The sequence below is a fragment of the Aythya fuligula genome, chromosome 4, assembly GCF_009819795.1.
Source record: "Aythya fuligula isolate bAytFul2 chromosome 4, bAytFul2.pri, whole genome shotgun sequence".
Classification (NCBI taxonomy): Eukaryota; Metazoa; Chordata; class Aves; order Anseriformes; family Anatidae; genus Aythya; species Aythya fuligula.
The window spans coordinates 63,543,404-63,566,102 of NC_045562.1; the positions used below are offsets into that span (position 1 = coordinate 63,543,404).

Genomic DNA, 22,699 nt, shown 5'->3' on the forward strand with positions numbered 1-22,699 from the left:
CTACCTCTCCTCCAGCAGGAGCTGCCCACCAGCCAAGCCACTTGTTGCGTCACCCACGGTGGCTTTCCCTCCGCACACTGAAGTAAGGCACCTGCAGGGCTGCAAAACGAGCACGCTGGCTGCCTGGGGGTTAGGGGAGGCAGGCAGGCAGCGCATGGGAATACGAATCACTGTATTTATTTATTTATTTTTAAACAGAAGAGATCATAAGATGTCCTCTTCGCTGGGGCTGAAAAGCTCTGCAATAGGCATTTACCTTGAAGTGACGCGAGCGTCCATTCCACTATCATTTATTTTTTTTCCCCTCCCTCTTTGCAGAGAGGAAAATCCGATTTTACCAACCCGAAAAGCACCTTTGTCCTTTCCCTGTGTGTACTAGGGGAGAAGAAAGCAAGGAAAAATAAAATAAATATTAAAAAAAAAAAAAAAAAGAAAAAGGGAAAGGAGAGGAAAAAAAGGAGACAGCTTAAGGACAAAGCCAACCGACCTGTGACAGAAAAAAAAAAAAAAAAAAAAAGCGCAGCCGGCGGAAAAGGGGCTGGGCAGCCCCCACCTCAGGGCCCGGAGCCGCTGTGAGGCGCAGGGCGGCGGCGCCCCTCGTCCCCTTCGTCCCTGTCTCCTCCCTCGTCCTCTTCATCCCCATCTCCCCCCTCATCCCCTTCGTCCCCGTCGCCCCCCTCGCCGCCCGCAGCCGCCGCCCCGCGCCGCGCGGCTCCGCCAGGGGAGGAGCGCGGAGGGCGGCGCGTTTCGCTCCCGTCCCGTCCCCCCGCCGCCTCCTTCTCCTCCTCCTCCTCCTCGTCCTCCACCTGCTGCCGCTGCGCCAGTAGCCGGCTGGGGGGAGCCGCCTCACACCCCGCGGGGCCCCTTTGTGCTGCTCCGGAGCTGCCCCGGCTGCGCCAGGGCCCCGCAGCCTCCCTCTCTCGCTCTCTGCCCGCCGAGGGAGAGCCGCCGCCGAGCCGCCCGCTCCGCCATTGCAGCGCGGGGCCGCGGCGGAACGACGCCTCGCCGCCCGCCGAGGAAGGGCCGGCAGCCGCGGCGGTGAGCGGGGCGGACAGCCCGCACGGCGGCTCTTGGGGGTCCCCCGGCCACGGCCCCGGCCCTGTCCGTCGTGAGGGGAGGCGGGAGGGCAGGGGCAGGGGCCGGGGCCAGCCCCGGAGCCCGCCCGAGCTGAGGGGCGATGCCGCACCGGGGCCGGGCGGGCAGCATCGCTGAGGGCAGGCTGACGTGTGGTGGCGTGTGGGTGCCTTTTTTATTAATGTTTCTTAACGTTGCTCGTCGTTTTTACTTCACAAAACGCCTGATTTGTTCAAGCCGCGGCTCAACCCGTAAATATATATAAATATTTCTTTTACATTTTACGTTTTTGGGTTCTCCGGGGGGCTGTGGAAGGGTCTGGTGCATCCCGACTTTGTGACAAATCGCTCTGGTTTGCGTTTCTGCGTGTTGTGTGTGTGCGTGTCTGCTTGCAGAAAATCCTGCTTCCCTGGAAGAATGGTGAAACTGGGGAATAATTTCAGCGAGAAGAGCACAAAGCAGCCCCTTCTGGAGGATGGATTTGACACCATCCCCCTGATCACACCCCTGGATGTCAATCAGCTCCAGTTCCCACCTCCTGACAAGGTACAGTAGGCTTTAGTTTCCACCCTGGAGAATCACACCCAAATCTCGGGCAAACAACAAAAGAATAGGTTACGTGTAGCGAGCGGCTTAGAAATGTCAAGAAATACGGGGTGTTTTAGGGAACGTTCCCTCTGGGGAAAAAAAAACTGACAGCGAAGCTAATGAAAATCTAGTAGTGGTGATTTGCATTTATAAAGTAGTGGGAAATGTGAGCAATGAGCGTATTTGGATTTCAGTGCTGCTGGATGAGATGTATAAATAGGAAAATGCAAGCTTCTCTCTGTTGTATTGCCATATCCCTCCTTACTCCATGTCTTTCTTTTTAATATTTGTGAGGTACTAAACATTCTCTGTGAATGAGGTGAATTTTCTTGTTTCAGAAAAAGCCCCCCTAATGGGGGCTAGAGCACTGCTTTGTCTCTCTGCAAGATGTACGTAGGCAGACCGGCCACAGAGAGAACTTCCATATTCCTTTTGTGCCTCAGCAGGAACTTCCTGCCTGCTAGCCGCAGACAACGTGAAGTAATGAAATGAGAACAGGCCACTGAGTTTTTCCTTAGCAACTGATTTGGCCCCGTACCTCAAAATAGAGGTGGTTTAGGTGCTCCATGGCTGCAAGAGGACAGTTTGAGGTGCAGCTCACAGGTTGGAAAGGAAGCATATATCCTGCATTCCTTATCACATGGTTTGAATACTAGGGATTTAATTTTAAGGATTTAGGATGATGATGTAGTAGCCCATAAATACATTTTAATAAATGTACTCAAAATAAATGTTTCAGTAAGGGTTACTGTGGGTGAGACATACAGATATTTTTTTCAGGTATTTCAGTATCTTGTTTTTCAGTATCATATTCAGTAGGATATTTAGGTATTTTTCCATGTATGTATCTGGTAAAGAAACTTTGTAGCTTCTGTGGCCTTTGAAAAATACAAAATTTAACTGGAAAATGGTAATATCTTCATGCAGATTTTTATTTTTGGCAATTCCATTTCTAGGTAAACCGGTAGGCATACGTTCCTTATAGCTCAAAAAAACCCCCACATAATCTTATATTGCGGTAAAGCACTTCAGTTTTTTTAATATGTCTTGGTAGAGTATTGCTTGTAGGCAATACAAACAAATTTGTGACCTCAATTTTAATTCCTATCAACATCATTGTGTTGTGTGTGGTGATGACCAGTTGGCAGGCATAAATACAATAAGCCATAACAGCTGTTACAGAGCCTTAGGGCCCATTTTCTGTCCTTGGTTACATGGGTGTAAATCTTGTAACTGAGGACAAAATTGCACCCTAAGGCTTTAAAACAAGTTAAGTCTTACTGTGTCTGATACGCCTGCCAACTGGTGACTGGATATAACCGATTACTGAGACCAACATCCAGAGGAATTTGTTACATTACTGCACTGTTAAGCAGAAGTCTGTGGTAATAGGTTTAACCTGAGCGGAGCCTCTGTGGCAAACCCAGGAGGTTCTGTGCCAGCCTGGTTGCACCTACTAGAACCGCACAGGACTCCTCTCGCCTTTACAAGGTTTGCCTTGAACAAAACCAAACATGCACCTGGGCTTGGAACTTACATAAAGGAATATTTGATTGACTCTTCTGCGCTTTCCACTGTCTATTTGTATGATAGCTTTCCTTTCCTTTGCAAACACTGAGGGGAAAAAAATAAAGACACGTTTATTCGTCCTACTGGCTTCCTTCTGTGGCTGTGGTTATTCATGTAGATGTCTTCACTGGTTGCTACAGACACAAAGGGAGTAGTAGAGCAACTCATGTGAAAAATGGCAGAAGTATTAAGTCAAGATTGACACATGGATCAAATTCTGAAGTATGAAGATGCTCATATATAATGAACAGGAGTGCATACTTCATGTATCTGTGCTTATTACTCGCGTACAAGACTCCAGCATGGCAGTGAAGCATAACTTCTTCAGCAATAGTGACTGTAGCGACGAGAATTTGATGGTTTTGACAGCTTCTAAATTAAATGGGTGAACTGATTTAAATTCATATTTAGGTATGTTAAACAAAAGAAGACATTATATAACCAAGCAGATAGAACTCTGTGTTCAGTGTCAGCTGAATGTGATTTGAATTGCCTGAGATTATGCAACATAAAGGGGGAAGAAAAGAAGTGTAATGTTAAAAGGACATTTCAAATGGTTTACTTCCATGATGTTGTTGGGCAATTGCAAAGTTACATAGTTACAATTACCTTATTATAGCTGAAAATAGTTTAAGCTATTTCCCTATGTCCCGCACATATCTGTGTACTGCTGTATAAGAATTTAGTAAGCTTTGTGGTACTGAGTCTAGCTACTGTTACTCATTCTAGATGCCATTTCAGGGAAATGAGGAGAGGAGAACCCAAAGCTTTAATTTCAGTACCTGGATACCTGTAAGCGTTACGATCTTAACAGCAGAACGTTGTAGTTGCCACTGATGCCATGGGCTGCTCTAAAGATAGCGTCTGATTCTAAAAATCTGAAAGAGTCTCGATATTTGTTCTTTGGAACAACAGAGATAATTGACCGGATCTTAATAGCACTGTCAGTGTGATAAACTGCACCCTATTTCATGTGTGGTACTTTGAAAAAAAGATCCTGAGAAATTGTAGAAGACAAAAATGAGGCAAATAGGTTAGGTTTGTGAAAATTCTGTACAATTAGAATGCCTAGGAGAGTACTAGAGACATGACTGACGTAATGAATATTTTAGGAATACAGGTAAGGTCCCTAAATTGTGTAGCTCAGGGCAATAGCTCATAGCAAGGAATAAACTGAAATTAGAGAGCCTTGGGTGTATCAAGAAATCTCATTATCACATAAGGGTTTGTGTGCATCTTGCTGCTAATAACTCAAAAGTTATCTGAGATGTTAAAAATCACAGTGTGAAGAGCTTTTGTCTGGCACATACTGAGTTGCAACTAGATGGGTCATCACCTTTAAACTGAAAATCCTGCCATCAGAGAACATGGCTAAAGAGCATGCCTCTCCTGAAGCAAATGGAGGTGGCTGTTTTCAGACAACACAAAGCGGGGAGTTTCACGATTTGGGTTTGAACTAAGTAGATGCTTAACAACTTAATCTTCCATAGAAGAATTACACAAAATGGGGTGAGAAGAACAACAACAAAAATATTGTGCTAGATGTGCTTGTAAGCATGTAAAAGAGGAGTATTGAGTCAATAAGGTTCCTGTGATGAGCCTTATTCTGGTGATGTGCTAGTAAGATACTGTCTACATGGCTTTTTGATTTTTGATTTTATTTTTTATTTTCAAAGGTTGTGGTCAAAACGAAAACAGAATATGAACCTGATCGCAAGAAGGGAAAATTCCGTACTCCTAAAATAGCTGAGTTCACAATCAGCATCACTGAAGGGGTTTCAGAAAGATTTAAGGTAAGCAGTGCAATCTGAAGATGGTGGTGACTCAGTTTTGCTCCGAGATATGCTTAAAATCAGTCGCTGATTGTAGCTGAGACTGGCTGGCTGTAACAGCGCGACCGTTAGGGGTAGAGCTGGAAATGAGAAAAGGAAATTCAGTGTTAAAATAGTTCAGTATTTAGTGATTAGAAGCAAAAGCAAACCCTGCAGCACTATTGGTCCTAATCCCTCACTAGCAGATGAATTCAGAAGGCAATTTTCTCAGAGGAAGCGTTTCAGAACTTGGCTGGCCAGGGTGTGTGTGGATGCATACAGGTACCTCTCATGGCATGGGCAGTCCCTGTTAGTGTTGAAGGGCAAGAACCAGAAGAGTATATGTTTTCTTTTCGGCTTATGATTTTTCTGTGTAGCCAAACCATTCTCTTAAAAGCACTGTCATAGTCCATTATGTATTTTTTTATAGTTAAATGCATGACTTGGCAGCTTAAGGATGTATACCAGAGCTCTTTGCTTGGTCCAATTGTATCGTACAGCCTGGTGACGACTTACTGGAGGATGGCAGATCAGCAGGAATCTGACTCACATTTACTCGTTAGTGTCCACACCCTTATTACTCCCCTGAGTACTCCCAGAGGAAAGCAGAGAGCTTAACTGATGCAAGGATTGAATTATCTACCCCCCTTCTCACTGGAGGGCAGGTTTTCTTGTGCTGTACAAGTAAAGCAAAGCAGGAAAGAGTGCTTCAGCTCTTGCTTTCCTATCAGTTCCCTTAAAGAAGAAGACTAGTTTTCTAGCCCTGTTAACCTAGCATCTTACCCAAGGATGCCAAGGCACTTTTAAACAGCAGGCATCCACACTGTTCGGTGCCCAGTTACAAATATGTTTGGAAAGTCTTAAGTTTAGTCTGAGGAACAAAGCAGGGTTTCAGTAAAGGTGTCTATTTCTCTTGCTATTGCATGTATGTGACATCCCTCTGTGTGATGGGAGTTTTAGGGCATACCCAAATATTCCAGTTCTGTAATTAGGAGCGTAAAGCACAGAATTTGAAGAATAAAACAACAGGAACTGTGCCTGACCTGTTGTTCTGAACCTGTCCAGGCCCACACCTTCCTTCAGAGGTATCTACAGCTCTCCCTGGAATCAGAGTGCACAAAACAAACAGGCAAAGTGAAGGTTCAAGGAGGCATTAGGAGCTTTAGGCTACATTTGCAATGGAATTTTGCAGTGTTGCTGGGACAAACCTTTAAGCTCAGGTCACCTGGTAGGGTCTTCAGCCATACAGAGAAGCTGGTAGGTTCCCAGTGAGCTGCGTGAGGGACTTACTGACGGGACAAGAAACCAGTTCTTCTGTTACCTGATTTGGAGCAAGGACATCCCATCCCTCAGGGAAAATGCTACCTTCTGACTGACGTTTCATCTTTCTCCTCCTGACACCATAGTGCTGCTCTTTGAGGGTAATCCCTGTCCTCTCAGGTGAGGGTAATGCATGCAGTGTTGTTGGCTAAAGTGCAGGTGGACAGCTCAGATCAATGACGACACATTTGGCTGTCTTGTGTGTGTCTTATTCGGACTGAAGTCATCTGAAAATGCCCACTACTTTGTAGGAGTAAAGAGGGAGAATTCGTTTAGCTTGAGCACCCTGCTAGGACCTTGGTTCTAAGCAACTGAGCAGAACCACTGCCTGGAGAATTGTGTGCTTAGCCACTAGCTGTAGGGTCTAAGGGATCTCATCTCTGAGCGTTAAATTGTAGATAAGGAAGGGTTTTGAATACCTTAGTTGCATCTAAATGTTTTACACGTCTCTCTGTAGATCTGGGTTCTTTCTGTCTTTTTTTGGGACCGTTGAACAAGAAAGACCTCAGTGAACATCAAATAAATAGCTTGTCATGCTGTTAGGTAGTCTTTTCTAATTTGTATAGCTGAACAGTCAGAAGCCTGAGCTTTTTTATGTTGCATTTTTATATACCTTTGGATGGCGTGCTTAAAGTAAAATGTCTTAGATATTACTTTATGATGATCACTCTGGGATTAATCTCATACTACAGGGTTGCTAGGTTTTGCTGCTAGGTAACTACTGCATCAGAGAGAGATTTCAGGAAGATTTGGTATCTCTTGGGAATTGCAGGATGATTCACACTGTGGCTGTAAGTCAGCTTTTAAAGGAGGGTGTGGGGGTTGATCAATTAGGAAAATTGTGGTTCAGGTAGTCAAAAACAAGAGTTTCATGCAGAACATTCAGAACCTAAAAATGTCCCTTTATCTCTACCTAAAAGTTGAAGAATTGAATTATGCTGCTTGCATCATTTTAAAGAGGACTGACTGGTTCTCCGGCAGGGCTGACTGTCATGTTCACCACTCCCAGTAGTAAATATTTCATGAATAATTGATGAAATTTCATAAATATGGAGATGAAAAGTACTGATTGTGTGAGGTTTTCTCCTGGGTCCTTATTAATTGTGAGCCATCATGTTAACTGCTGCTGTTGATTCTGAGAGAGCAAAAGGATATTTGTTTGAAAATTAAATATTTGCTATAATTATGAAATGCATTATTTAACTGGTGAGGCTCTGACTTTGGCTTCTGTTCATGAAAAGAGCTTCAGATGCTGTTTTAATGACTTTAATACTGTACATCACTGATGCATAAGTTTGCTACAAGACACAGCCCGAATCTTGTGCTAAAAATAAAAGCAGTCAGTCATATTTACTAATATTTCACATGTGTATTCCAAGATGTAGTCCTTAAGTAAGGACAAAGCAGATTGCATTTTTGGGATTCAGCAGTGCAGAACATCGAATGCTGTGCTTCTCGGGAAATTATATATTGTAACAAATGAAGCCACTCCAGCGTGTACATATGTCATGTAGATCATTTGGTGTTTTAGCAGCCGGGTGAATATGCAATTACAAAATGTATTTTCTGCATTCAATCCACATTACCGCAGTTATTACAACAGAGCTGAGAATGTTTACAAAGAAAACTGCAAGTATAATTTTCCTGCTTGAAGTCACGTTCTGAATTCAAATCAGGATCTGTCATGAGATTGTGAACCTCCTGATTCTGAGAATGCTGTTGCTGTAATTCAGCTTTATGGCAGTAACCACTCCAAGGAAGATGGGACTTTCACTGGGGAGTGTATTTTTCATTGAGAAATAAAAGTCTCTCTTTTGTTCTTTGAACAGCGTAGAATAATGTGGGGAGCTGGCCCTTCACATCTGGAAAGCCACTTTGAATGAGACAGATTTTTCTCTCCTCGAGATTGTCTGCTATACAGAACAGAACAACATGGCTGGAAATGTCATTTCAAAGGAGTCTTATGAATCAGCACGTAGGAGGAAGCAGGAGAAAATTGATGGTATCAGTTAGCCAAAGCCAAACCTTTGCCTCCAGTGATGGAGCCGTGTTTTTACAAACTCCACTTGTTGTCTTTTTTTTTTTTTTTAGTGAGATGTCTGTTCTGGCCCCCGTTGTTGAGAGTTGACAATTGACAGTTGTGCACAAGCACACCAATTTCAAAAATTGTCCAGTCTATCAAAGAATGAGATTTTTTTTCTTTTCTGTCTTTGGGGAAACCTCAGTAAATAACATTCAGAAGTATTTTGAAAGCAACCCTTTCTGTTTCCCAATAAATTTCAAGCCCTTAAATAAACCCAAGCTGTGGTTTGCCTTAAGCCATTTGGTTCTGTACAAAGGCAAATCAATTCTTCAGACTTTATCCTTGACATCTGTACATACATCTAACTGCAGAGCCGGAGCCTGGAGCTTTTTTCTGTGGTAAGACCATATGGTGCAAGCCACGTACTATCAAGTAGCAAGCACGAGGTTATGGAAGAGGAATCAAGACTTCTCACAGTTCCACCTGCTTATTTTAAGATAGAAAAAATGTATTAGAAAAAGTATTCCATGATTGATCTGTCTTGAAGGGACATCTTTTAAAACACATTTCTGCCTCAAGACTTTTTTACCTGTTGTTCTTTGTAATACAGATGATGATTCTTACTGAAAAACTGACTGGAGGCATGGAAAATACTTCTTGTTGGTTTCTGTGTCTCTGCTTCCACTTAAAACTCTGCTAAATGCCTGAGATGTCAGCCGATTCTTGTGCGGGATAGCACTTTCCCAAGTAATTCTTGGTCTCTCAGCTAGTGCTGGAAGGATGACAGGTGCTTGCTGCCGTGTGTAGTTCTCTTTTCTTCAGCAAAACTACTTACACGATTAGAGTTGCTCACTGATATAACAGTTTGGCAGGCTCTGAATTTTTCCTTTTATCGCTTTGAGCAAGACAAATAAAGGAGATTCTTCTTCCAGTGTAACTGCTGGTTTAAAACTATTGATGTAAATGCACTCTATAGCAAATGTCTTTATTCCCTTTTTCTTATTTCTGATAATTCCCTGATAGGACATTGACAATCCTTCTGCTAAATTTTGGCTAAAAGGAATTTTTTGTATGGTCAGAGCTGGCAGATCTGAGTAAAGTGGGTAATGCCTAGCAGCAACTCATATCTTGTTAGAAATCCTTTTCTTGGAGCAGAGCCTGGTGGCAGGGACACTGGTGGCAGAAGATGCTTTGGGTCTCCCTAGATGCAACACTTTGTACATCACAGAAAGGGTGTGTGATCTTTTCCAGCCTTTCTCTTGGCTTCACTAATCCCTTCCAGGTTTGTAAGGCAAGGTAACGAGATTCTCACGTCAGGGACACAGGATGTCTTGGACTGTTTCCTCAGCTCTGTCGGTAGCAAACAGATCCGTGGTGCCTGTGTGATGGAAGATGATGGGAACACTGCCATGAGCAGTTGTGTTCAGCCACAGTGCTGCTTAGGCTCAGGAGGCCACTGCCTTGTTAATCTGGTTTTGTCTAACAGTATCTCCCTCAGGTTTCATTAATCAACTCCCTTGCAGGCTTGCTCTGTTGTCTTGTGCTGTTGCTGCTAAGAAGCACTGGGTCTGTAGTTTCTTTGCAGTTTTCCCTTCATGAATCTGGCTGCCTTTCGTGCTGCTATTCCCAGTCATCTCCAGGTAAGCATCCAAGCCAGTTCTCTCTTCCTCTTTGCCCGTTAGAGAAGGAGTCTTTTGACTTCTTTTTTCTGTTCCAGTCTATCCCAAGGCTGTCATCCTCTTTGAGATAGATAGATCCCAGTCATACAGCTAACTGTGACAGGTTATATTAGAAACACCATTCTGCAGTGAGGCACCTGGCTGCCTTTTGTGTCACCAGTCATACTGCAGGTGGATGTATATCCCCATAACAAGTATGGGAAGCCATACCATTTTCTTCAAACGGAATATTCTTTATTCCTTACATACATTGCTTCAAACACATCTTTTCACATAAACTTCGAGGGACAGGCCCAGGTAACAGCAAAGAAAATCATTTTAGAAAACGCAAGAGTGTAAGGGGGAGCGGAGAGCTGGTGTTGGTGTTCTCTGACATGCTGGTAGAGGGCATCGTGTGGCAGGAGATGCAGGGTTTTAGTGGAGAGAGGTGAAATGGAGGTCACGGCCATTTGCAGGGAAGTCAATGTGATGTTTTACGAATTTTCGTCTGTGGTATGTAGCCAGACACAATCTATTGTAATTACAGTCTGCTTACCTAAAATTCTCCTGTAGTTTAAATTGGATAGCAATGATCTTAATTTCCTGTCCTAAATGGTTGTGCAGAGTTGCTGTATTTCATCTTAAGGGGCTCTGTGTTTCACTGGTGAGCAAAACATGAACTGTTTGTAACTCACTTGATATGAAGAGTGCTCTGTAAATGTATGTCTTTGCTCTTTTTGTTTGCTGCTAACACCAAGGATGTACCTAGCACTTTACAGACAAATCAGAAACGAAAGCTGCGTCCCCAAGGGGCTCCAAGTGAAATAGGTAAGGTGTAGATGTAGAATAGAGCTGAGATGTGACCAAGGGCTGGTGACAGAGCAGTGAAAGTCACTGCATGTGCTGTTAGTGCCACTTCCCATAATAACAGGAGTGCTCCTGGATGGGTTTGTGTGCTTTCTGACAGGTGTGTGGTGGAAGGAAAAGTGTGAAGGCAGGCAGTGCACACAAGTGCAGAAAGAGTGGATTCATGCAAGAATTTCTGCCAAGAAGGGGATGCATGAAGAGAAGTGTGATGGTTAGGGCATGGGATAAAAAGATGGCACTAAGGCTTTAGTGGGATACAGGCAGAGCAAAAGGAGATAGAGCTAAGAGGAGCAACACAGAACTGTACGTGCCTTGAAACGTAGCTTGTAATTTGTTCAGGGAGGATGGGAGCCAGGAAAGGGTCTGAGGCAAAGCAGGCACAATTGGTGCAATTGATGCATTTTGCTGTAACATTCTGGCTTGATTATAAAGGGAGCCCAACAAATGCTAGCAAAGGGAGGGAGGAGACTGCAGCAGCCAAGCATAGAAGAAAATACAGCTTGCAGCCTTACGCAGCTGCAGCAGAACAGGATGCACTGACTGGGAAGCTTTAGCAGATCTTGATGGTAGGGCCTTATCACAGGCTGTTTACGTGTTAGCGTAGTTGTCAGATCCTGTGAGTTTCATTTGTTCGGCTAAATGCTCATAGAGTCTGAAGGTAGCGTGTGGTTTTTTGTGGTTTTGTTTGTTTTTTGCTGTGGGTACACTTAGTTCATTCATTAGTCATCTCTCATTTCGATTACTGTAATGGCTTCTGGCTAGACATTGTCCTTCTTCTGCTCTTCACTTGCAATCTATTCAAAAAGCTGCCACATACATAATATCTTGTCAGCTTTTGTGTTCACTTAGTTCTGCTGCCAGTTCCCCTTAAAACTAACCTTAAAGGACACTCCTGGAATGAAAACAAACCCACACTTTGGGTTCCTAGTTCAAAGAAGTTTTTCGTGCTAGCTTCTAGTTATTTCTTAAAAAGTATTTTTAAAGCCTGTCACCTGTGTGGCGCAAGACACTGTGGTGTTCTGCTGGATCTACGTGGTAGTGAATGATTAGAGTAGTTAAAAGGCTTCTGTTGCCACTGTATGAAGCCCTGCACTCAGCCAGCTGGATGCCACAAGAAGAGATGCAAGGATTCCCTGTAGGAAAGAGAGTGGTGCCTGCACACGGATTGCATCCTCTCCTACCTCGACTGGAAGGTGAGGGCAAGTTTGCACATTTTTTGTGGAGGAAGGCAATGAGAAGTCAGCTTTGGCCGGCCTGTGGTCTGCAGAGCAGCTTGTTGTCCCCTCTCTTTGTGTGCCTAGGGTTTTGCAAGGCAGCTGGAAGGAGAGGGCTCAGAAGGAGAGGCAGGGAGGGAGTTACTGGCAGGACAAAGAGGCTGACTGGCTGAGGGACAGGAGTGAAGCTGGGCATCTAAGGACCATCAGTGGTGGGTTGTGAGAGGGAAGGAATATGGCTGTTAGGAGGAAAAGAAGGATTTTCAGCTTATAAGAAAGAAGCAAATTGGATAACCAGGTGATTGGGATCACCTTGGAATCCAGGGATGGATGTCTTTCCATCTGTCACTTGCATGTGCAGCTGTCTTTTACCTAAATACAAGTGACTTATATCCTGAAGGATGGTTGGAGAGGAGAGCTCCTCTTCTGCTAGGAAGGAGACAAGAGCTTACTTGATTAGGGATTTGCAAATGGAGTGTGATTGCAAATTATTGGAGATAATGAGAGTAAAAAATTTACATGCTAATACCAAAATTAATAACGTTAGGAAGTACAGTATGTGAACGGGAGAGGTTCTGGGAGAGTTATGAAGCAGGAGCCCTGAGAGCTCTTCCCAGGGGCTTGCTGTGTGGCCGTGGAAGAGCTGTGGTGGACGTGATGTGCAGGCAGTGAGCACCCAGCCCTGGGTAGGTCCCTGGAGCAGGCAAAGGCTTGAGCCAGCAGCTTTGGAACTGTCAGAATCCCCCAGCCTGCACAACACTGGGCTTTTGGCCTCCTTCAGAAAACTTACTGACCTTCCCAAACACCTCCAGAGCCTTGGAGATTGTGCGATGATTGTGGAATTATAAATATATTTAGATTGTCCAATATCTGATCTAAACTACAAAACAGCTTGTTAGCTTTGCTGTATGCTCCCGAGGCCTCATCTGTATGCCAGAATGGTTGCGACTGGGGAAAAATGTTAGGATTTTACTCTTCCCTGCTAGTAGGATGGGCAGAGAATGTGGCTAAACATGCTTTGAGATTTCAGAATGCTTTTCAAAGCATTTTGAACTGTTTACTCCTGTCTGAGGAGGAGTTGAGCTGAACCAACCCAGAGCACAGCAATTGTCCTGCTTGCTCTGTCCCATGTCCTAGACCTCTTCTCTTAGAGCAGATGTTCTTGAAGGCTGTGTAGAATATATCCTGAAGGGCACAGAAACCTCTGCAATAATCCCAACTGGATTTTGTTTACTTTCCACACTTTCTAGTATCTCTTTTCCCTCTCTATCTTATTTTCTAAGGGAAAGAGCAGTGACTATCAGAGCAAATTGGACAGAGTTAGAGCCAGTGGATTGTAGGGGTGGGAGGTGAGTGACCCCAAACCTGGGGACTGGGCCATGAGGGTGCTGTAGAGCTGTTTGTTTGCATAAAGATTGCTCCCTCCTTTGTGGTTCCTCATCTCCCCGTGCTGCCCAGCTGGGAAAAAGAAAGCCGTGGTCCCATGGCCCTTTTGTGGAAACTGCGAGCTAAGGGGAGGAAGGTCAGTTTTTCTAGAGCTTGGAGTGCAAGGAGGATTCTTGGGGGAGAACAGAGGATAAGGCTTATTACAGCTGTGGGGAGGGAAAGACTCTGGAAGATGGGATTCAAAGTTTGGGCCAGGCCAGAGGGTGAAGGACCGTGTACATGTTTGTGGGTGGGGTAGCTGGGGATACACAGGAAGGAGCTGCAAAAAAATGGAGAAAACAAAAGGAAAAAGGCCTTACCACACACGAGACAGGCCAAGGTAGGCCACGGCTTTGCTGGGCTGGGAGGTGTGAGGAGGAGAGGTTATGGTGGTGGTTACTGACCTGGGCCACAGAAGATAACCAGGAGGGAAGATGCCCTTTGGGATTCATCAGTGACATCCTGAGACATGGGACACTTGAGCTGAAAGTACGAGATTGGCAAGGCAGAGCTAACCTTTGTGTATGCAAACGAGCAATAAACCTGGGGAAGAGTAATTGGATTTGAAAATTGATGTCAACGTGAGGTTTTCTGAAGGTGATTAAGAATACAATTTTTTTATTTTTTTTTTCCAACCCAGTGACAGTTCTGGGAAGCTGAAGGTGTTACTCTGAACCAGAAAGGTCCTTTGCTCTGATTTACATTTCTTCTGCTAATTTACCTTTTGATCTGCAGTTCCCCCTGCCCTCTCCTCTGGTCATCTTTTTTTTTTTTATATTATTTTTTTTAATTTTCTCTCTATGAAGAATCTTTGGCTTGAGCAGCACACTGTACTCCCCAGCCTTGTTCCAGCCAGGAAATTTAGCACGCGCTGTTGTGTGTCCATCATGAAGTTGGCTTCCTAAGTCCCTAGAAGTTCATCTAAGTCCTTCAGCATCCCAGTCTTCTGCCACACACAGTTTGCAGTGTTGCAAATCCTGTTAGTTCTGGGCTTTATCATAACGGGAGCGTGTGGTTGGTTGGTTTATTTTTCTGAGAGGCAAAGCTACAATTTTTTTTGGTTGCTTTCTGAAGTACCAGATTATTTTTGTTTGTGTGATTGACCCAAATGTCCTTACGTCCTCTTTTTAGGAGGTGTATATAGCTGGTTTGCTTGTCTTTCCTTAACATTTAGATCATACTACATGCTATTTTAATCGATTAATCTTTAACTTTAAAAGTTTATTACTTTCTTAGGCTGCAGGACATGCTGGCTTTGCCCTAACTTTCAAAAAAAAAAAAAAAAAAAAAAAAAAAGCTCAACCACTTACTCTCCTCTTCCTGTAATCTCCAGGAGCTACTCATTTATGTGTCATTAGAAGGTTTAGAATAGTAAAAACCCCATGTCTGGGACATTCCCCCAGAGTTTAATCCTGGGAAAGATTAGCTTCATAGTGACACCAATTTCAGATTTAATTTAAGGCACCTCTTATTTTTGCTCCAACATAGATTTGAGACCAGGGAGGCACTTAGAGAGACAGTGAAAGTCAGTGCCATGCAATGCAGTCTGTGATGTGTAGATTCCTAGGCTCCTCTGTGAGTGCTGTAGAAGCAGAAACATCTACAGCAGGTACAACAAACTCTTCTCCTAACAAGAGGGGGCAGCCATTGCTTTCTCCTTGCCCTGCCAGAGTCACCTTTGTATCATTTGGATGACACCTGCGCTAACTTACTGTCATCTGACTCTATTCTTGGACAGGTACAGGGGAAACCAACATGCTCATCAGCTGACATAAACTAGATTTACACTTACATCATCCAAATCCTGAAAAAGCAGCAGACACGAGCCACCACCTCAATGTGTCCTTCTGGCCTCAAGTGTACGCTGAAGAGAAGCAACCCAAAAAGCCTTGCAGTATAGGCAATGGGGCACTGACCATACCATCGGCTTTTTTCAGGGAGAAGCAGGAGGTAGAAGCACATGTGTGTTATTTCCCAGATTTCCCTCAACAATTAAGTAGCTGTTTTTATTTTCTGATTTTACTGCAAAGTGCATTTGTAGCTAGCTTCTGCTGCCTGTGGTAACGAACAGCGATACAATGAGCAGTGCATTACTAACGTGAGCATGTTTTGGTTTTCTTTCCAGGTAACTGTGCTGGTCCTTTTCGCCCTTGCGTTCTTAACATGTGTTGTATTTCTGGTAGTCTACAAGGTTTACAAGTATGATCATACCTGTCCAGAAGGATTTGTTTTCAAGGTAAGTGCTGTAGACACTACGGAAAAGCGGGAGAGTGTGTGATGTTCCCTGTGCTGTTTTCTGCATAGCCTTGATTAAGTCATCCTGTGTTGTATAGAAACTTGTGGTTATTTTCAGAGGCTAGTGTGCCTTTAGCTATATTTCTTTCTGCTTAATTTGTAATAGAGATTGTGACTACCACACAACTTTCACGTTCTTGTTATTTTTGCTAATGCTCTAAACCTTGAAAATACATCAACAGTGCCAACACCAGTATCCTGCAGACCTCCTTCATCTGCAGCTCTTGGAGCAAAACACTCATTTATTGGGTCATACACCACTTATTGCTGTTGCATGTTCCTCCAAATTCATTTGTCATAAGAAAGAAGAGAATGATAAATCTAAAAACCTGGAGGAAAAAAAAATGGACACTGGAATATATGTCAAAGACAGGCTAAAGTGATGGTCTCATTAAGAGTAGCAGAGTTACCTTAGGGTTATTTTTATAGAAAGAACTTCTTGTTCTCGAACAGTGACCTCCCAGCCCTACTGCCACAGGCCAAAAGTGGTGCCAAAAAAGGAAAAACACATTTATTGGAAAAAATACTTGCGCTAACTGAAAGGGAGGCAGGGGCTCACTTAATTCTTACAAGATGGCAGTGCTGGCTCTTCAGCTCTGACCTGGGCTGGAAGTCAGAAAGGTAGTATTGATTTCTCTCAGATGTAAATTTAGCAGGGTTGAACGTGGCTGTAATTAGTTAAGAAAAGCAGCAGTGATGATGGCATTCTTCCCTCTAATTTTTTAAGACTATTTAGTCTCCTAATGAATAAAAAGGGTATCTGATGGGATTTTCAAAATGATGTAAGAAAGAATGACTGCCTCGGCGCTCTTGCCAGTCCTGTTCAGGACTTTTGATTCTGTCACTGTAGGCACATAAATATTTTACAAGAATCCAGTCCAAAGGTATAAGCAGTGGTGCTGTAGTAGGTTAACTTAACTCCAACCATTCATTTTTCCCTCGGTTCAAGGGCAAAAGAGGCCATGGTTAGAACAGCTGGCTGTAGCTCAGGAGATACAGCTCTTCCTTCTGCTTGTTTTCTTTTTTGTGTTGTCTCAGACAAGTTCTGAAACCTCTCTATGCCCATGTCTCGAGGGGTGCTAGCCTTTTTTTTCTAAGCTTACTCTTGGCTTTTAGCAATTTGGAACACAGACTGTGTGTTCTTACGGAGCCTACTCTGATGTGATCCTGACTCGATGGGAATGGCCAGTTGTGTGCTCCTGTCACAATTCTAGTAACAGCCTGCTTCTTCTGTGTCCTTTCATACCGTGCCATCCCTTCCTTCGAATTGCAGCATTCTGGCTTCTTACCTGTTCTTTCTAGTGTCAAAGACATGTAAGAGGAGAACAGTTTCTGAGCTTTATTTTGGCTGCACAGTGTGTGAAAAGAATCTGATCAGGTTTCTCTTCTTAGGACCCCGTGTTTGAAACACACGTTAGGCAGAGCATCCTGTGCCTGATGCTTTGCTTTTAGGGAGCAGCACATACACAGGGCTGCGTTGCTATTGCTCTTCCGGTGCTGGGTTTTGTAGAGGCTGTTTCCTAGGTGCTTGATGGCATAATGCCAGGAGGCACAGCATCTTTTATCATCTACTTCTTAAGTTTTCTGTACAGGATAACCGTGGAACCAAATGGCATGAGGCCTGGAACTAGCGATGCAGACAGAAATTTTTACTTGTTGCCTGTGCATCTTTTTGGGGAGAGTCTGTAACATATCATGGCGTAGCTTGGCACAGATGTCCTAAGAGAGATGAAGGAGAAGTCTGTGCCAGTTGTGTTCACCTTGTGACCAGTCTCTCTGTGGACGGGCTTTGTGCTTCAGGTGAACTCAGCAATATTCTCTGACCTGGATGTCACCAGGCTTTTGATGCTGATGTGATTTGCTTGTTAAGGGCAAATGTGTCCTGCCTCAGGAAGCCTGGTGTCATGGGAATCTCTGAGTAAAGCCTGAGCGACTGCAGCCCTGAGTCAAATTCACTTTGATGCTGTCATACACGGAGCAGTTCCAAAGGTTTCGGTGTTTTCAACCTTTTTGCTGTCCTACACATCCAGAGCTTGAAGGTGTAATTAAAAAGCTGCTCGTTTTCCTCTGCATAGCAGTCTTAAACAGCCTGAGCTGCAAATTTGTGCTTGCTGAAGCTGACGCAGGCACAGCCCTGTTGTGCAGATTGCTCCTCTGAAGCTCTCCTTGCTGGCTCATGGTGAGACTCACCACAGCTCGTATCCTGGAGGAATTTCTCCAGGGCTTCAGTGTGCTCCGTACTGCATCTGTTACTCTTCAGCTTCCATTGCCAAGGCACCTGTGTTCTGTCAGACTCATGGACAGTACGAGAAAGTAATTTCCGTGTATTAAAGATAACACCATCATCTATTAAGGCTGGAATTACTGACCCAGCAAAGTTAATAGGACAGAAGATACTATTTTGAAGTGAAGTGTTGGTACCACTGGAGTCCTTGTGTCAGGGGAACAGAAGGAGTCATCTTCATAGAGCCACACACAGGCTGGCAATCAGGATTTGCTCTGGTATCAAAGGCCTTAACCTGTAACTAACTTCTAAAATAAAAGGGATATGAAAGAAATGTGAGACTGACAAGTTATGCTGGAGCATCCTGGTTTCTCCTCGTGCCCTTTCTTACTAGTTCTCTCACTTGGAATCCAATGAAACAAAACAGGTAGAAATGTTCTGCGTAGGCTGAAGGTTACAGCAGGTGGCACAATGCGAACTGGCACCAGTTTCCACAGCTCAGGAGCTCTGGGTGCTGCCCTGCCTGCCTTGATGAGATGCTGAGCAGAGAGGTTATCCATGGGCAGTACACAAGGAACAGCAAGTAAAAAGGGAGTTTTTGCCCGTTTTTTCCAGAAGCCTGAAATCCTGAGCAAAAATTCAGTCAGGATGGAAACTCTGATGGGTATTTCTTTAGGCTCTTCTGTCAGCTGTTGGGCGTTTGTGACTACAAAAAATAACATTACTGAGTCATTTTGGCCTGTTAAAAAGCTAATTGCTCCTTTAAGCAGTAAAAGATTCTGTGGCATTATTTTAGACTGGCAGTAATCTTGGCTTGTCTTCAGCACTAATAATTATATTGCATTTGCTTGAATTTCCTTGGCAGATCTAATTAGATCAATGGATTGTGTTCCTTCCCCCATTTTAAATATTTAGAATTGTGACTACATCCAGTGACTGGGTGAAATAATCACTACAAAGAGGTCTGTGTCTGAGTGCTTCTTAGTCATTTTATCACATCAGAAGTCGTGTCAGTTATCCCAGATGAAGCTTGGATAATGCTTCCAGAAGATGGCACGGCTGATGCAGGTGAACACGCATACCAAGCAGCTCAGTTCCAGAGCTGTCCTCTGTGCTCTTCGAACTTAGGTCCCAGACTTGGAACTGACACTTGGATGAGGCTGGTGATTATGGCAGGGAAACCTCTGTGAGTTAAACAGTGCTGCCTGGCCACAAGTCTCTGTTTAGCTGGGGTTAAGCCCTGTCTGCTTTGTAGTGCTAGTTCCAATAAAGCTTTGGGGCAAGATTTGCCCTGGCTGCTCTGTGAAAAAGAAAACAAACCAAACCTGGCTGGATGTGGTAACTTTGGATGCTGTTGTATCTGGCATGCATCTAAGCTTCCAGCATGCAAACTGGGTAGAACTGATGAGCTGCTAATTCCCTGGGAGGGCTACTGATCTTGTGATAGCAAGTCTTCCTTCAGCAGTCAAATCTGCCCCAAGATCACATTCACTGGGGCCAAGTAGGTTTAAAGACTACCTGTAGCCTATTGTTTTAGCAGGTCTTGCTTTTTTCTTTCATACATTTTGATGCTTTATTCACCCCAACATTTTTAGGAGGCAGAATTTATTTTAAGCCAAGATGGCTGGATCTTTCCCCCAGCCATTTTGTGCTATATGGTTTAAAACATTTGAAACAGTTGCTAATGATTTACTTTTATGCTGCTTTTTTTTTTTTTTTTTTTTTTTTTTTCTGACTAGAAGAAAAAGAAGAGGGGTTGACAGGAGTTCAACCCCAAAGTAATTGTGTACATGTGAGATAGCATCTGGTTGTGACAATTTTTTTGTGCTCAGAAATTTCTACTATTAAGTTTTCCTTGCCAAGTTCTATGAGAACAGCAGCACTGGTAAAAATTGCTGTCCTGCAGTATTAGAAATTTTAATCTTCATTACTGGGAGAAGGAAGATCAAACAGCTTGTATCGTTTGAAAAGAGAGGACTTTTCCTTAAGCTGATATGAGTGCTGCAGGTACTCACAGATTTTAGAGGGTCAGCTCAGTTGCACAGATGACTGCCCAGGTCTCTGAGGTGTTGTTCAGACTGCTTGGACTGGCAGATGTGGCAAAGGACCTGTGGAGAGACCTGTGCCCTTCTGGAGCAAAACCCAGTGGTCAGCAGGATATGTCCCAGTCATTTTTTTTCCTTCAGTGCAACTTGCTGCTTCATAGGCTTTTACTGCATCATCACAGGAGGGTTGTGAGATGCACTGTACGGGCACATCCACTTGTTTTTTAAGATGACATCCGAGTTTGGATCCTACTTGGTATTTAACTAAGTCAGGTATTTCATTTTCAAAAGCTCTGAGCATCTTGCAGTTTCTGTGTAGTGCTCTTAAACTTTTGGGAAACTAAATAATGCAGTTCCACAGCTAAAGATAGACTTTAAAAGCTTGATGCTGACTGTATCTTTCTGAAAATGAAGAGTGAAGTATTAGAATCACAGAATCATGTGTATATATACATCTGCACATCAACAGGGCTGCCCACAATGTTTTCCCTCTGTGTATTACTAGGCTGTAAAACTGGTCATGCCTTGGCACCCCTATATTTATAGTAAGCTCTTCCCCACAGATTGAAAACAAATTCTATTAAGGTGCCTGAAACACTGCAATGTGAGAATGCAGGTATCTGTAATTGTAGATTGACCAGGTGGGACTAGGTAGAGAAGAAAAGAGCTGGAACAAGAGACTGAGTACTTTTAAAAATTAATTTGGGGCATGCATGTTTCTTAACTGTTAATTATTCTGGAAAACAGACACAGATTTGCCTGTCTGGCAAATGCAGGTGTAGGCTAAGGATTACAAGGAGGAACATTCTGACTGCAGTAGGATGACACTGTAGTAGTAATTGCTGTGTGTTGCACCTTGACTTGCCCAAAGTAAAAGCTTGCTTAGACTGGAGGGAAAAGAAAATACTTTGATATGTTCAGTGTGTATGAGGTTGTATCTGTAATCTAAGTGATGAATTTTCTTTTCAGAATAATCAATGCATTCCAGCTGGGTTGGAAAACTACTACTCTGAACAAGACTCCAGTGCTCGAGGGAAATTTTACACAGTCATAAACCACTACAATCTGGCCAAACAAACCATCACGCGCTCAGTGTCCCCATGGATGACAGTACTGTCAGAAGAGAAATTATCTGAACAGGAGACTGAAGCCGCTGAGAAATCAGCTTAGTATGATAAGCTAATTATTAACACTATGTCATTTGAAGGTAACTAAGGGACTTTAAGGAACTTTTCATTAAATATAATTATGGATAATTTAGAGGTTACTCATGTTTATGGTGCAATTGCTTCTGTTTGCTGATACTGCTTTGCAAAAACAAAACAAAACAAAAACTTGCTGCAGAACATTCATGGGCATAAAACAAGATGCATATCAGCATTGCTTTAGAGCTTTGACACCATTTTCAATGTTTAAAAAAAAAAACAACTGTTAGATATGTTCTTGCAGTTTATTGGATACTGACAGATTTCTTCACTGGATTTTCAGGGCTTGGACCTTAAATCATGTGTTCTGTTGTCTGAACTGATACTTTATTTATTAATTTTTTATTGTTAGTCATTTTGCAAACTGAAACACCACAGCCATAACTAGAGTGATCTCTTGTTTAGCTGAGAGCTATATTTAGTATTTAGTTTTGGCTCAAGCAAAAGTGATAATCAGCACTGATATCAAGGGCATAATGTAATGACTTGTATGGAGAAAAGAAAAAAAAACTGTCAGGTAGCATTTTTCTTACATTTTCTTTACTGTTATTTATTTGTAAGTGATAATGAAGTTCTCTGCAACAAGGCATGCTCAATGTTTTATTATTGCTGTCAACAGGATTTAACTGCATTTCCACTGTGGCTTTAGCATCTTGGTAAGGATATGCACTGAAACACAAACTAGATAGGCACTACGGAGAACCACAGACAATTCTAGTGATGGATGGTGAGGATAGTGTAAAAAAGTAAATATATGGTTAAGGATGTTCAAAAGAGAAATGCCATCTTTTGATCATACTTAAGCGGTAGAAAGCCTGTTCACAGTAGATGTAGTCCGCTATGTAATTTGTTGGATACAACAGGGGAGTAATATGTCTAAATTTTCTCTTTTATGACATTAACTTTTTCCCTTTTTATAAATTAGAGCTTTCAGTTTATGTATGGTTTGCAGTTCAATGCTTTTTAAAACAGAAAGCATCACAAGTGAAACAGTAGCATCTTAGATAACACAACTGGCTGTCTGAAAGCTACATGTGAAACTTGAGTGAAGAGTAGAACTGTTTATGTATGGCTTGGGATGGGAAAAGATGTAGAAGATCATAGTATTGTGGATGCACGTTAAAGTTCCATTGTAATTACAAACTTATCTATTCTTTGTGTGAAACCATGTTTTCATTTTTATTATAAATCTTAAGTATATTACAAAAGAAGACATAATTAATTTAACAGACAAGGGTGTGAAGCATCTGGGTAAGCAAGTAACCTTACTTAAATGCAACAACTTCTAGTGGACATGTCAAAAGTTTGTTTTCTGTAGAGATCATACAGAAACAAAGGGAAACCGTCAAGATCTATAGCAGAACAAACAGTCAGCTACACT

At 43.1% G+C, this 22,699-nt stretch overlaps 1 protein-coding gene across 1 annotated transcript; it reads left to right on the forward strand.

The window, feature by feature from the left end:
• The first annotated feature begins 797 nt into the window (after positions 1 to 797).
• Positions 798 to 22,478, forward strand: NSG1 (neuronal vesicle trafficking associated 1). Its single transcript, XM_032187184.1, has 5 exons — positions 798 to 1,038; positions 1,470 to 1,620; positions 4,908 to 5,024; positions 15,675 to 15,785; positions 21,083 to 22,478. Exons 2-5 carry the CDS (start codon positions 1,492 to 1,494, stop codon positions 21,281 to 21,283), a joined length of 558 nt encoding a protein of 185 aa, XP_032043075.1. The 5' UTR covers positions 798 to 1,038; positions 1,470 to 1,491; the 3' UTR covers positions 21,284 to 22,478.
• Positions 22,479 to 22,699: the final 221 nt, after the last annotated feature.